The 13,163-nt window shown below is 33.5% G+C and overlaps 1 protein-coding gene across 2 annotated transcripts in view; it reads right to left on the bottom strand.

The window, feature by feature from the left end:
* The window catches only part of MTPAP (mitochondrial poly(A) polymerase), a 41,500-nt gene that overhangs the window by 25,814 nt on the left and 2,523 nt on the right, over positions 1-13,163 (bottom strand). For both annotated transcript variants that reach the window (XM_074193064.1, XM_074193065.1), the window contains 4 exons: positions 12,112-12,284; positions 10,339-10,572; positions 9,314-9,538; positions 2,895-3,106 (listed from right to left, as the gene is read on the bottom strand). In XM_074193064.1, coding sequence (XP_074049165.1) covers positions 2,895-3,106; positions 9,314-9,538; positions 10,339-10,572; positions 12,112-12,284 — 844 coding nt within the window. The remainder of the gene's footprint in view (positions 1-2,894; positions 3,107-9,313; positions 9,539-10,338; positions 10,573-12,111; positions 12,285-13,163) is intronic.

Raw genomic sequence — 13,163 nt, 5'->3', positions numbered from 1 at the left:
AAGTGACGTTTGAGGGGCAAGGGAGATGCTCTGACAGGATTCACTATTTGGGCTAAGGGAGAGTCAAGAACCTAGGAGCCTGGAAGGTTGATGGTATTCTTCAGGTTGGAACAGGGGAGGTTTTGAGGGGCAAAGATAGTTAATGAGCTCAGTTTTGCACATGGTGAGTTTAGGATGTCTGGGTTGTCTACTTCAATACTTCATATTAGATTGAAGTACCGTAACTCAAAGATAAATTATCTCAAGCAAAAACACGACATTTGATAATAAATGCTTAAATACTCAACATTTGTTTTAGTTTTTTAATTTTGAAGTACAAAATAATATTCAGTGTTTGGAAATATTAAGGATTTTTACCCTAAACATTACACACCAAATTAACTGAAATATTTTAATACAACACTATAACTCATTGTTTTGAATATTCCCTCAATGACTTTAAAAACATTCATTTCCATTTCTAACTAAAGATTATTAGAAAGTATGCCTGATTTTATAAGTCATATATTTAATCTAGTAGTTCCTCAAATCATTACCTTTCATAAATTGAATGGCTTCTTTACCTATGTAATAGTTTTCCAATTATTTACAGGTGCTGCTGTAATTAATAAAATATAACTTCATTTTAAAACATTACTGAATTCAAAGTAACTTCTGTCATTATATATTTCTTTAACCAATAGTTGTTAATAATAGTATCAGTACTATTCAGGAGTTCTCAAAGTCTTTTAATGTCAAAAAGTGATCTTCATATAAGAAAAGATTGAGAAGCACTGTCTACTGAGAGAAAAACAATGGTAAAAACTGAGGAAGACGTCCTTCTATAGGAAACATTCTAGCTTTAAATATTTTAATAACTTTCAATGTATTTCCTACGCAAGCAAAAATTTCATAAGTCTAATATTTACATAAAAAAACAAACTATTAAACTAATTCAATGCAAAGTAAAATTAATAAGAAACTAGATTTTTAACTATTTTCATTAAGTTTCATATTATTAATAACTGGAGTTTCTTCAAATAAAAATATCATTCAAGATCATTTACAATGTTCTGTAAGCACAAAAAAGAATCAAGAGAAGGTTCATAGTTCTTTTAGAAAATAAGCATTTTCACAAAGTCCATAAAATTCACCTCATATAGCTGAGGTAAGAGGAAATATCAAGAAAAGTACACAATTTAACATGTCTCAAGACAATCAAGGATTTTTGTATTTAACAAAATAAAATATAGCCAAAGGCCAAATTCTATATACCCTAGGGATGATGATATATATGTGTGTGTGTGTGTGTGTGTGTGTGTGTGTGTGTGTGTATACATATATATATATATACACAGACACATACACACACATTTATTTATTTATTTATTTTTGTTTTTTTTTTTCAAGGAAATGGCGCTAAGTGACTTGCCCAAGGTCACACAGATAGGTAATTAAGTGTAGGAGGCCGAATTTTAACTCAGGTCCTCCTGACTCCAGGATTGATGCTCTATCCAATGCCACCTAGCTGCCCTTGGGGATGATACATTTTTGCAGGAAAACAAAATTTTAAAAAACCTGTAAGAAAGAGAATAATTTTACAAGTAACAATAAGTGTCATATTTTAAGCCTTACACATTAAATGTAGTAATACTATGAAGGTTTGGGAGGGAAAATTTTTTTAGCAGAAATCTCTCCAAGATTATGAAAAACATTCATTTTATTTAAAAGTTACCAAATAAGAAATCTATAAGCTATAAACAGTACATATAAAACTTCACCTTTTATTATTAATGAAAGTGAAATCCATAAGTTTACTAATTAAATTTTTATCTCAGAGAATCTGCCAAGTATTTTCACCAAAACAACCACAATTCTCCCCCAAACTTCCCCTTCCCCCCAATTCCACAGAATTATTCTAGACTGGATTTTCTCAAGATATCAGTCATCTTTATTACATTTACGTAATCACTGATGAAGAAAGTGAAATGAAAGTAAAACTGGAACACATCCTTGAGAATATGGTACAAAAAATGAATTTAATATTATTTTACGTATTGAGAACTGTTGCAAAGAATTCTATGTATAAAAACATTTGTCTTTGTTTTACCAAAATGGTTAGTTTAAAGATTTTAGAGACTAAACAACAAGGAATTTGGATGAATATAATGTTAAATACATGTTAAATACTTCTAAATATAGAACAGAAGCCAACTCTAAATTTCTAATCATATAATTTTACCTAAAACCAACAAAAAGAAACAGTCAATAGCTGCATAGTAGTAGTAGTAGTAGTAATAATAATAATAATAATACTTATGTTTGTCCTTCATTTTCAAAGACCACAACATAAGGGAGATAGTGGCATGACAAGCACATGAATTGGATTGGAGTGGGGGATGCTATACTAAGTCACCAGCCTCACTTTCTAATCCAGAGCCATCAGGATCCAGGACCAGATATAAATCAGGACCACCGAAGACAGCCCTGGATACGAGATAATCCTGGTTCAGTGACTTGCTCGAGGTCACATAGCTAGTAAGTGGCAAACATCTGAGGCTGGATTAGAACGCCTGAATCCAAGACAAGTGCTCTTTCCACTGCACTACCAGTGGACTTTTAAGAAACAGAGGGGTGAAGAAGCTAGCCATCATTTGGTAACTCTTTTGTTACTAATAAGAACAAGATGTTTTTCCCCAATAATCAACATTAGCTTTTTAAAGTTTTCTATTCTGCATAAAGATGATATCTGGTGTTTTAACAAAGAGCTAGATTATAAATCATAACACATGTTTTTTAACCAGTGATACGAGACTAAAAGCATTGAATACATTTTATAAAACACCAAATATCTGTCCTAAGTTTTAAAATGACCATGCTCAAATATGTAAAATGACAAATTCTGGAAATCATACCTATTATTAGCAGTCAAATCACACTGAAAACCAGAAGCCTGATGAGAGAACCTCACCAGTGGGCAGCGAGCATGCAGGATCTTCTGCACACTGACACAACCTGGGCCAAAATTGTCAAGGCATTCTCCAATCACAGCTAGAATCTTCTGAGTTGCCCATCTTTCAGAAGAAACATTTTTCACCTGATATTCCATTAAAAATGGTTCTCCTGTCTAACAAACACATATATGTGAACATTAGAACTCTTTTTAAAAATTATTTTGTATCACTTTATGAAAAAATTCACAAATGAAATTCAACATTCTTAATGTATTGGAAGAAATTTTTAAAAATAAATATATTTTACCATTCCCCAATTGACAAATGGTCAAAGGATATGCAAAGGCAATTTAAAGATGAGGAGATCAAAGCAATCCATAGCCATATGAAAAAATGCTCTAAACCATTAATTATTAGAGAAATGCAAATTAAAGCCTCTCTGAGGTACCACCTCACACCTCTCAGATTGGCCAGTATGACCAGGAAGGATAATGATCATTGTTGGAAGGGATGTGGGAAATCTGGGACACTATTACACTGTTGGTGGAGCTGTGAACTCATCCAACCCTTCTGGAGAGCTATTTGGAACTATGCCCAAAGGGCAACAAAAATGTGCATGCCCTTTAACCCAGCAATACCACTACTGGGTCTATACCCTGAAGAGATGAGGAAAAAGGGTAAAAACATTACTTGTACAAAAATATTTGTAGCAGCCCTGTTTGTGGTGGCAAAGAATTGGAAATCCAGTAAATGTCCTTCAATTGGGGAATGGCTTAGCAAACTGTGGTATATGTATGTCATGGAACACTATTGTTCTATTAGAAACCAGGAGGGATGGGATTTCAGGGAAACCTGGAGGGATTTGCATGAACTGATGCTGAGTGAGATGAGCAGAACCAGAAAAAAAACACTGTACACCCTAACAGCAACATGGGAGTGATGTTCAACCTTGAAAGATTTGCTCATTCCATCAATGCAACAATTGGGAACAATTTTGGGCTGTCTGCAAAGGAGAGTACCATCTGTGTCCAGATAAGGAGCTGTGGAGTTTGAACAAAGTACAAGGACTATTCCCTTTAATTTGGAAAAAAAACCAGATATCTTATTGTCTGATCTGGTTACCTCTGAGAATTCTGTTCTCTTTAAGGATATGATTTCTCACTCATCACACCCAATTTGGATCAAGGTACAACAAGGAAACAAAGTAAAGACTGAAGGAGTGCTATCTGTGGGGTGGGGGTGGGGGGAGGGAAGCAGGATTGGGGGAAAATTGTAAAACTCAAATAGTATCTTTAATAAAAAAAGAATGGGTGGGTCAAAGTACCAATCAACAATTAATAATTTAATTAAAGATAATAAAAATAATGAGACAATAAAACTAAAATTTGTGAGATGCAAAAAATAAATAAATAAATATAGTTTAAAATCACATTTTCCCAAATTTATAAAATGCTACTCAGTGAATGAAAGTTTATCTTTTAGTTAATGTACTATCCACACAATATCATATTCTTTAGGTATCATGCATTACCATTATATCACAAGACTTTTTTGTACTACAAAGGTTTTTAAAGTCAGTTCATCTCAACTCTACCACCATGTTACTCAAAACAATATAACATACTGTTTCCTCTCCTGATTTCTTTTATCAGCAGTTCCTCATTTGCTCTAGAGTTCTTTATTAAAGGAGAGAAAAATGGCTGCTGTTACTTTTAGAAAATCTCTGTAATTTAGCTGTTCCAAACTTCAAAATATTTTTGTAGTTTCCCTAAGTTTTTCTTATTTTGACTTATAAAAGAGACAATTGCTTTTCTGGTCTGCTTCCTCAAAAAAAAAAGAGGAAGAAAAAGAGAAAAAAGTCAAGAAAGAGCCTAAAAAAAAATAGGGACCATGATAAAAGTGGACAGCAATCAAGGAATAAGAAAATGTGGAGCTGGACCATACATAATCATCTCAAAGAAGGGCAAAGATGATTCTGCACACAAGTGGCACTTACTACCTGTCAGAAGAAGGGGGAAAAAAATGGAAGAAAATAGTTCCTGTTCAGCTGGACCTGGGATGCCATTGTAACAGGGATCTCAAGGCATGAAACCTCCCTCCACTGAGTGGATCTGAGACAACATGCAAACAAATATATATGCAAAGGAAGCTCTCTCTCTCTCTCTGTATATATAATTAGGAAATAATAGGGAAAGCACTAGAATTGAAAGGGTTAAGGAAGGCGTGAAGTAGAAGATGCACTTTAGTTATCATGGATAAGGAACTGGGGGGGGGGGGGGGGGAGAGGGCAGGACCTAGAACAAACAGGACTCAGACATACCAGAGCAGTGTCACAAAGTATCACTATCTCTATTTGAGAGTAAGTAAGCAATTTCCCAAATGTCACACTAACTAGTCAGGGCTGGAATGAAATGCCCAGGCTAGTGTACTGTTATTTCATCAATACTTTATGCTACTTTTCAATATCAATATGGTAATTTCTAACTCACAATACCAGTATCATATATGGAGTACCACTGTAATTCATCTCTTATTTCTGTTTTCTATTTTGAAAATAAATGTTCATCTTTAGTCAATGGAAATTCCAAAGTGTTACAAACTAAATGTTTAGAAATACAGAGAAGATGAAACCAAATCTATTAATTCAGAAAATCTATGCCAAATTTGATACTTATGGAAACAACAGTAAGATATGTCACTTAATGTAACAAAGAGCTCAATGACTATTTTGTGGGGATATTGTCTTTTTCATTAAATAAACCTTCTGTGGAGGCTGATACTGTCTCTGTTTTATGGCAGCAATCCCAATACCTAGCAAGTCTTGGTTTAATAATGAAGGCTTAATAAATGCTTGTTAACCGACTGAGGAAATTCATACTTCAGACATAAGTTAGACTTTGGACTCCTGAGGTCTGTTCTAACTTGGAGATTGCATAATTATATAGATATAAATATAGATATATATAAATATTACTAAAGTCATTCAGTTAACAAGCTTCTATTCATCACAGGAGATACAAAGAGCAGGGAAAAATACATGCTGCTCACTGCCTTCAATTTTCAACTTTATACATATATCTATATCTATATCTATATCTATATATATATATATATACTCAGAATAAATGGAAAGAGAAGAGCAATAGGGGGTAACAACTTGGAAAGGTTTCTTATAGAAGGTGTATCTGAGTTGAGGATTGAGAAAAGCCAGAGAGGGACAGTGGATAGAGCAGTGGCCCTGGAATCAGGAGGAACTGAGTTCAAATGTGGCCTCAAGATACTTAATAGCTATGTGACCCTGGGCTAAAAAAAAGTCACTAAACCCCAATTACCTCACCAATAGAAAAGAAAAGAAAAGAAAAGAAAAGAAAAGAAAAGAAAAGAAAAGAAAAGAAAAGAAAAGAGCCAGAGAAACTAAGAAGCAGAGGTTACAGATAGGTCAAAAGAATAAACAGTGAGAAAAGACTCTGGAAGGAACAATTTCAGTTAATTAAGATCAGACTGAGAAGGGTTCAGACTTGAACAAAAGAAAATAGAAATACCCAGTGTAAACAGATTTTTTTAAAAAAAGAATTTAGATGCAAAAAAGGGAAAGAGAGAGAGAGAGAGAGAGATACTAAGAACAAGAATGACAGAATCACATGAGGATATCCTACTGGAATGGGAGACATGAGTATGCAAAATAGATTTGTGGAATAGAAGCAAAGGCAGGGTTAGATTTTTGCTTGGGAGTGAGCCTGAACTACATAGGCCTTAAAGGTCTTTTATAGAATTACTGTAACTTTTAAAGTTCAGGTTTATGTGTTTATTTTTTTAAATCATCTCTATTGGGGCAGCTAGATGGAGTCAGGAAGACCCGAGTTCAAATCAGATCTCAGATACTAACTAATTGTGTAATACTAGGTAAGTCATTTAATCTCAATAGACTCCAAAATAAAATGAAATGAAATAAGTCACCTCTATTATGAACAAAGATAAAGTATTTCTGAAATTATTTAGTTCTATTTTATGTTAGTACGATTCTTCCAAGACATTAGAAAAGAAACATAGAAATGATTTTCTGCAATTTTCAAATTCACATTGGAGTTTTTAAAAATTAAGATAAAATATTCCTCATAATTCAAAAACTAAGATTAAATATCCTTAATCAAAATTCTTACATGGTGCTGGTATTATTATTCCCAATTAAAATTTGGGAACTTGGGGCGGCTAGGTGGTGCAGTAGATAGAGCACCAGCCCTGAAGTCAGGAGTACCTAAGTTCAAATCCAGCCTCAGACACTTAGTAATTACCTAGCTGTGTGGCCTTGGGCAAGCCACTTAACCCCACTGCCTAGCAAAAACCCCAAAAAATTGGGGGAACTTAACTAAGGAACATGAAGATTAGGTGGTTTAGGTGGTATACTCAGTAGAATGAAGTAAAACAGAAGAATAATTAGAACTACTAAGTTTCTAATATGTTCCTAAGATCCACCAATTCACATTCCTTCCCTAAAAGAAGGTAGGTAGAAAAATAAAGAGTATAACACTAGCAAAAAACTCCAAATTAATCATATCAATAGAATGTAAATTTCATTTGAAATCTTTTTAGATGTTAAATTTAAACAACTGCAAAACAAAAACATCAGAACATTTGCTATATTTTCAATAATAAAAAAAAGTTTCATTTTTCACAGAATCACAAAATTCCAGCACTTGTAAGGGACTTCAGTGCTCATCTATTCCACAACATATCTGAAAAAGATCGCCCTCTGTGGATCACACCCAATAACTACTTGATCCTCTTTCCGATGATTTCCAATAGAGAGATCTCTTACTACCTAGGGAGATAACAATACCACTTTTGGATAGCTCTAAGTATATAACTGGCCTAAATTTTGCATCTTTATAGCTGCTATATACTGCTCCAAGGTGTCTCACCTAGGACAAAGTTTAATACTGTGTTTTTTACTTTCCTCTTCTCGTACTTAAAATCTCAAGTATATGCTATTCAGAAAAGCTACAAAGTGACAGTTTTTCTATAACATAAGCTATATAAAATGTAATAAATATCTAACAAGGACTCCACAAAACCTTTCTCTAAAATCTTCCCTTAATTTTTCTAAATATAAGACCAAAGTGCAAAACTCCTCCCTCAACCAATACCAAATTTCCCAGGTTCCTACTTTCAGTACTTTCCTCCTTTTTCTACTGAATTATGCAAAAAGCCCTTAATTAAAAATAGTTCTTATTACTTATGCTGGCAATTCCATCAAAATAAATAGTTCTGGAGAGATCACACAATGAATGAGAATACTTTATTTACTTATGATAAGCTTCCTGCCTCATAACCAGTTTCTAACTCCCTATTTCTCTCCTCTGAAAAACTTATTGAAAGTTTTTTTATAACCTCTTTTGTTATTTGTTACTTTTAATTGAATTAAATTGAATTGAATCGCAGAGTCCTATTGTGCTGCCATTCTACTGAAGCAAGTCAAAGATGAAGTCTCCATTAGCTGAGTCCTGTGGAGAGCTGGTTAACTCTCCCTGAGTTAAGGAGTTGTCTTCTTGTCTGAATCTATGAAAGGTGGGGGGTTGGAGGGTAGGAAGTGAAGTTAGTGCATTTGGTAAGAGTGTAGAGTCTAGAGTTACAAAGACTCATCTTTCTGAGTTCAAATCTGACCTCAGATACCTACCACTTGTATGACCCTGGGAAATTCATTCAACTTTGCTTGCCTCATCTATAAAATAAGCCAGAAAAGGAAAGGGAAAAATGCTCCAATATCTTTGCCAAAAGAAGAGTCAGACATGACCAAAAATGACTGAACCTACAAAGTGAAGTGGGGGAGTTCATTTTGATTGTACCTCCTTGGTTAAGGTAAATCCTTCCCTGGCATTACTGTAGGAGGAAGGAAGCAAACAACTCCAATTCTGAAACTCCTCAGCACAGAAGACTGGCTAACTTCATTCATTTGAGGCACCTACAAGGGCAAGAGAGGCTAATCCAGGAGCTAGACCCTTCAGCTCTGGTGGTAGGCTGACTTTTCAACTGCAAAGGCAGTGAAGAAGGATGTCTTAAAATTCTCTTTCTCAAGAAGAGGTAGAAAGAGATAAAGAAGGAATTCCTCTGCTTCTTCCTTGCTCTTAAATCTTATATTCAGAATCACAGTGGTTAGAATTGGGAGGATCATTAAGAACCATCTAAAAATTTTACAGCCATAGAAATTCAAAGACTTGCCCAAGATCATACTGCTAAATAGCAGAGGTGGAATATTAAACACTTTTAAACACACAGAAGGCCTTTCAAACTGCTAAATAATTTAAATGAGATCATTTCCTTTTGCGGATTAATATCTTAATTTTAAAAATAATCATATCATAGAAAGATAGGTTCATTCTTACCTTTGTAGCACCATTTTTCCCAATGTCATCCAGGTCCAAAAACATATCCAAATCACACCCCAATTTCCCAAAGCTGTTTACTGAAGAGCCAAATGGTCTGATAGTACAAGATGGAAAATATGCAGCTGCAATATCCTCAATAAGAGAGCAGGTAAGATATCGAAGTCTAATGTTCTCCTCTGTTATTTGTAATATCTTCATGAGGCTATTTATTTGGTCTTCTACCTAGCTGACCAAAACAGAGACAAAACTCAAGAAATGATAAAAGAAATGTCAATTAAATGACTTTTTTTTGTTTATATCTTGTTGATGCTAGTGATTAAGTTGTTTTCTAAGGGTTAATTTCAAAATTCTTTCATTTTTTATCTCTGAAACTAAAAAGCAAAACAATATGCACTGAATATTCAATATTCTCTGAAACAATAATTAAAATAGAAAAATGAAGATCAAAATTATGATCATAGCTTTTCCTGAAAAATTACCATCCCCTCCACAGGGCAAAGAACAAAAGACTTATTTTAGGAAAATAAAGAAGCGATGTAAAGAACAACAAGGATGACAATTTAAGAAAATAAAAATCCAATAAAATACTATTTTTAAAAAAGAAAGACATAAAATGATTAGGTTTAAATTTTTTAATGAGACTAACAATAATAATTTTCTAAATTAGAAAATAAAAAGCCAAATTTAAAAGATGAGTACAGGGGCAGTTAGGTGGCACTGGGGATGGGGCACCGGCCCTGGAGTCAAGAGGACCTGAGTTCAAATTCAGTCTCAGACATTTTTTTAATTGCCTAGCTGTGTGAACTTGGGCAAGTCACTTGACCCCATTGCCTTGCAAAAACCAAAAAGATAAGGCACAGCAGATATGGGCAAGGTGTTTCAAATTATGCAAGCAAAAATTCTAGTTTTTTGAACAATATCATATATTTAGCAAGATAACTATTATTTTGTCACCTTTAAAACAGTACATCTTATTACTCCTACATACCTACAAAAAGACAAGTAAAAATTATATAACTTACACTTTCCGCATTACAAAGCATCTGCATAAGATCTGAATTTAAAGGGCTGGACTGCTTACTACACTGTATAAGCATCTCATTTGAAGTCTGCTTTGGTGGATTCTTCAAGTTTAAATGAAAGAAACGAGATTTAAAAGGAATAGGAAACTCTGTTTCTCCACGAGGGATGGAAGTTGCATCCTGTAGTGAAGCTATACTTTCCTTTTTGGAAAACTCAATAACAGCATGAATACCCTATTTTAAAAAGGAAGTAAAAAAAAGCACAAATATGAGAACAAGGATAGTATGGTAAAAGATTTAAAGTTAGTTTCTATTTAGTTTTTAATGTAAGAACTCGGAAAACACATCAAATTACATTTTAATGTAATTACTAAATTATATTATAAACTACATATATTATAAATCATATGCTAAAATCTTTCTCTTTTTACATATTATTCTGTACTTTCATATAAAGATGGTTAAAGAATAAATATATTAGGAAAATATCATTCAAAATAAACTGCAAAAATTGGATATTTAAGCAACAAAATAAAAGGGTTATCTTGCTATCTCTGACCCTGAGTCAAGCAAATAACTACTGTTGATTTTAAATGATAAATTCTGCAGTTACAATTTCTATTTGTTGTAAGAAATAATACAAATAAACCTCAGCAGACTGAGAATACAAGGAATTCTATAGGTCTGTATCATTCAGCAGAAATGTACCCCTTTTAGAACATTGTATACAATGACTGTAACATTGCAACAACCAACTGTGATTAACTTAGTTTGTTTTCCTCAGCAATACAATGATCCAAGACAAATCCAAGACTCTTGATGAAGAATGCTCTTCGACTCCAAAGAAAGAATTGATGGAGTCTGAATGTAGATAGAAGCAAACTATTTTCACTTTTTTTTGGTAGTTTTTTCCTTTTGTTCTGTTTCTTCTTTCACAACATTAATAGGAAAGTTATTTTACATGATTTCCCATGTATAACCCAGATCAAATTGCTTATTGCCTTAGGGAAGAATAAAAATTTGGAACTCAAATCTTATTTAAAAATTAATGCTATTGTATATATTAATAGCAACACACACTATGTCATGATCGACTATGATGGACTTGTTCTCAGCAATACAGTGATCAAAGACAATATATAAGGACTTATGATGTAAAAATATCATCCACATCCAGAGAAGGTACTCTGGAATCTGAGTGCAAATCAAAGTATGATATTTTCCAGTTTTTAAATGTTTTATGTTTTTCCCCCTTTCATGTTTTTTTCATGGATTCCTTAGAGAGGAGGGAGAAAAATGTGGAACTTAAAAAGCTCATTAAAAAATAAATGTGGAGGGGTGGCTAGGTGGCGCAGTGGATAAAGCACCGGCCCTGGAGTCAGGAGTACCTGGGTTCAAATCCAGGTCTCAGACACTTAATAATTACCTAGCTGTGTGGCCTTCAGCAAGCCACTTAACCCCATTTGCCTTGCAAAAACCTAAAAACCAAAACAAAACAAAAAACCAAAAATAAATGTGGAAAACTATCTTTGCATGTAAAAATAAATAAACAAATTTATTGTTTTTTCTAAAACTGAATGTTAAATATTATCTTTATATGTAATTGAAAAAATAAAATACCATTTAAAAGAAAAAAGAAAGAATGCACTCCTTTGGTTGAACAAAGTTCAAAGCAGTGACTGAACTATACACATAAACCACACACAAGAAGTTCACTTTGTTTCCTCACTTGGTCAAGTATCCTCTCAAACTCTGAACATTCTGAGAACTTACAAAGCTTTCAAAGAAGAAATGATTAGTGATTTCTCCATGCTGACACAAATACTTGAGAAGCTTTTTCTCAGGGACTTTCTTGGGACAGCTTATTAAAATGGACCTTTGTGCTTGCTCATGTCTTTCTTTTTGCACCTCAGAAAAAGTCTTTTTCTTGGTCTTTTCTTGTAAGCCTATGAAAAAGACAAAAATCGTTTGCCCCATAAAATTAATATTTAATTTATACTTTGAAGAAGCTATATGGTACAAAGGATAGATAGCATTGGAGTTACAAAGACATGTAGCATGTTTAATCATCAGTCTATGGCTAGTCATTTTCCAGATCAGAGTTCCTAAATCTTTCCAGGCTGCGAGTGTCTACAGTACTATTGCCTTGTACAAATCATTGTTCATACAAGTCTCTCCAGATTTCTTTGAAACTATCTCATTCATTAATTACATAGCCCATTCATAACCCATTCTGTCATTCCCCCAAAAGTTGGGCACACCTTCAGATTCCAATTCTAGGCTACCTTAAAAAGAGATGTAAATATTTTTTGTACATCTTAGAGTTTATTTTGTTTAGGACTAATTCCTTCCTTCTCATTCTGACCCTGTTGAATGAAATATTTATCTATACCCAGTTCTGTGTCTGAGAAGTGTATGTCTGGAAATGTGTATTCTTCTCAAGTGTTGAACAGTCCCACTATCTATTCTTATATGTATAGACTTTTATTTGTACCTACATTATTATATTATAGGTTATTGCCTATAAATGTTACTGTGCAATATTTTTCTTTGGGGGGACTGGGAGAGCAATTTATGATTTCTTTAATACAGATCAGGAATATATAATTAGAGATAGGTAAGGGGCAAAATAAGCAGGGCATAAGATTCAGAACCAGGAAGATCTGAGTTCAAATCCAGCTCGGTCATTTACTATCTGTTAAGACCAAAGATAGACCAAGTCACTTAACTACTTTTTGTTTCACTTTTCTCATCAAGAAAATAAATGTAACACAAAATGTGAATTTCAGGGTTGTGGTAAGGATAAGGCAATATTAGGAAAGCTC

This window comes from Macrotis lagotis, chromosome 7 (assembly GCF_037893015.1).
Source record: "Macrotis lagotis isolate mMagLag1 chromosome 7, bilby.v1.9.chrom.fasta, whole genome shotgun sequence".
NCBI lineage: Eukaryota > Metazoa > Chordata > Mammalia > Peramelemorphia > Peramelidae > Macrotis > Macrotis lagotis.
The sequence above is the reverse complement of the archived record's forward strand: the minus strand, read 5'-3'. Positions and strand labels throughout refer to the sequence as shown.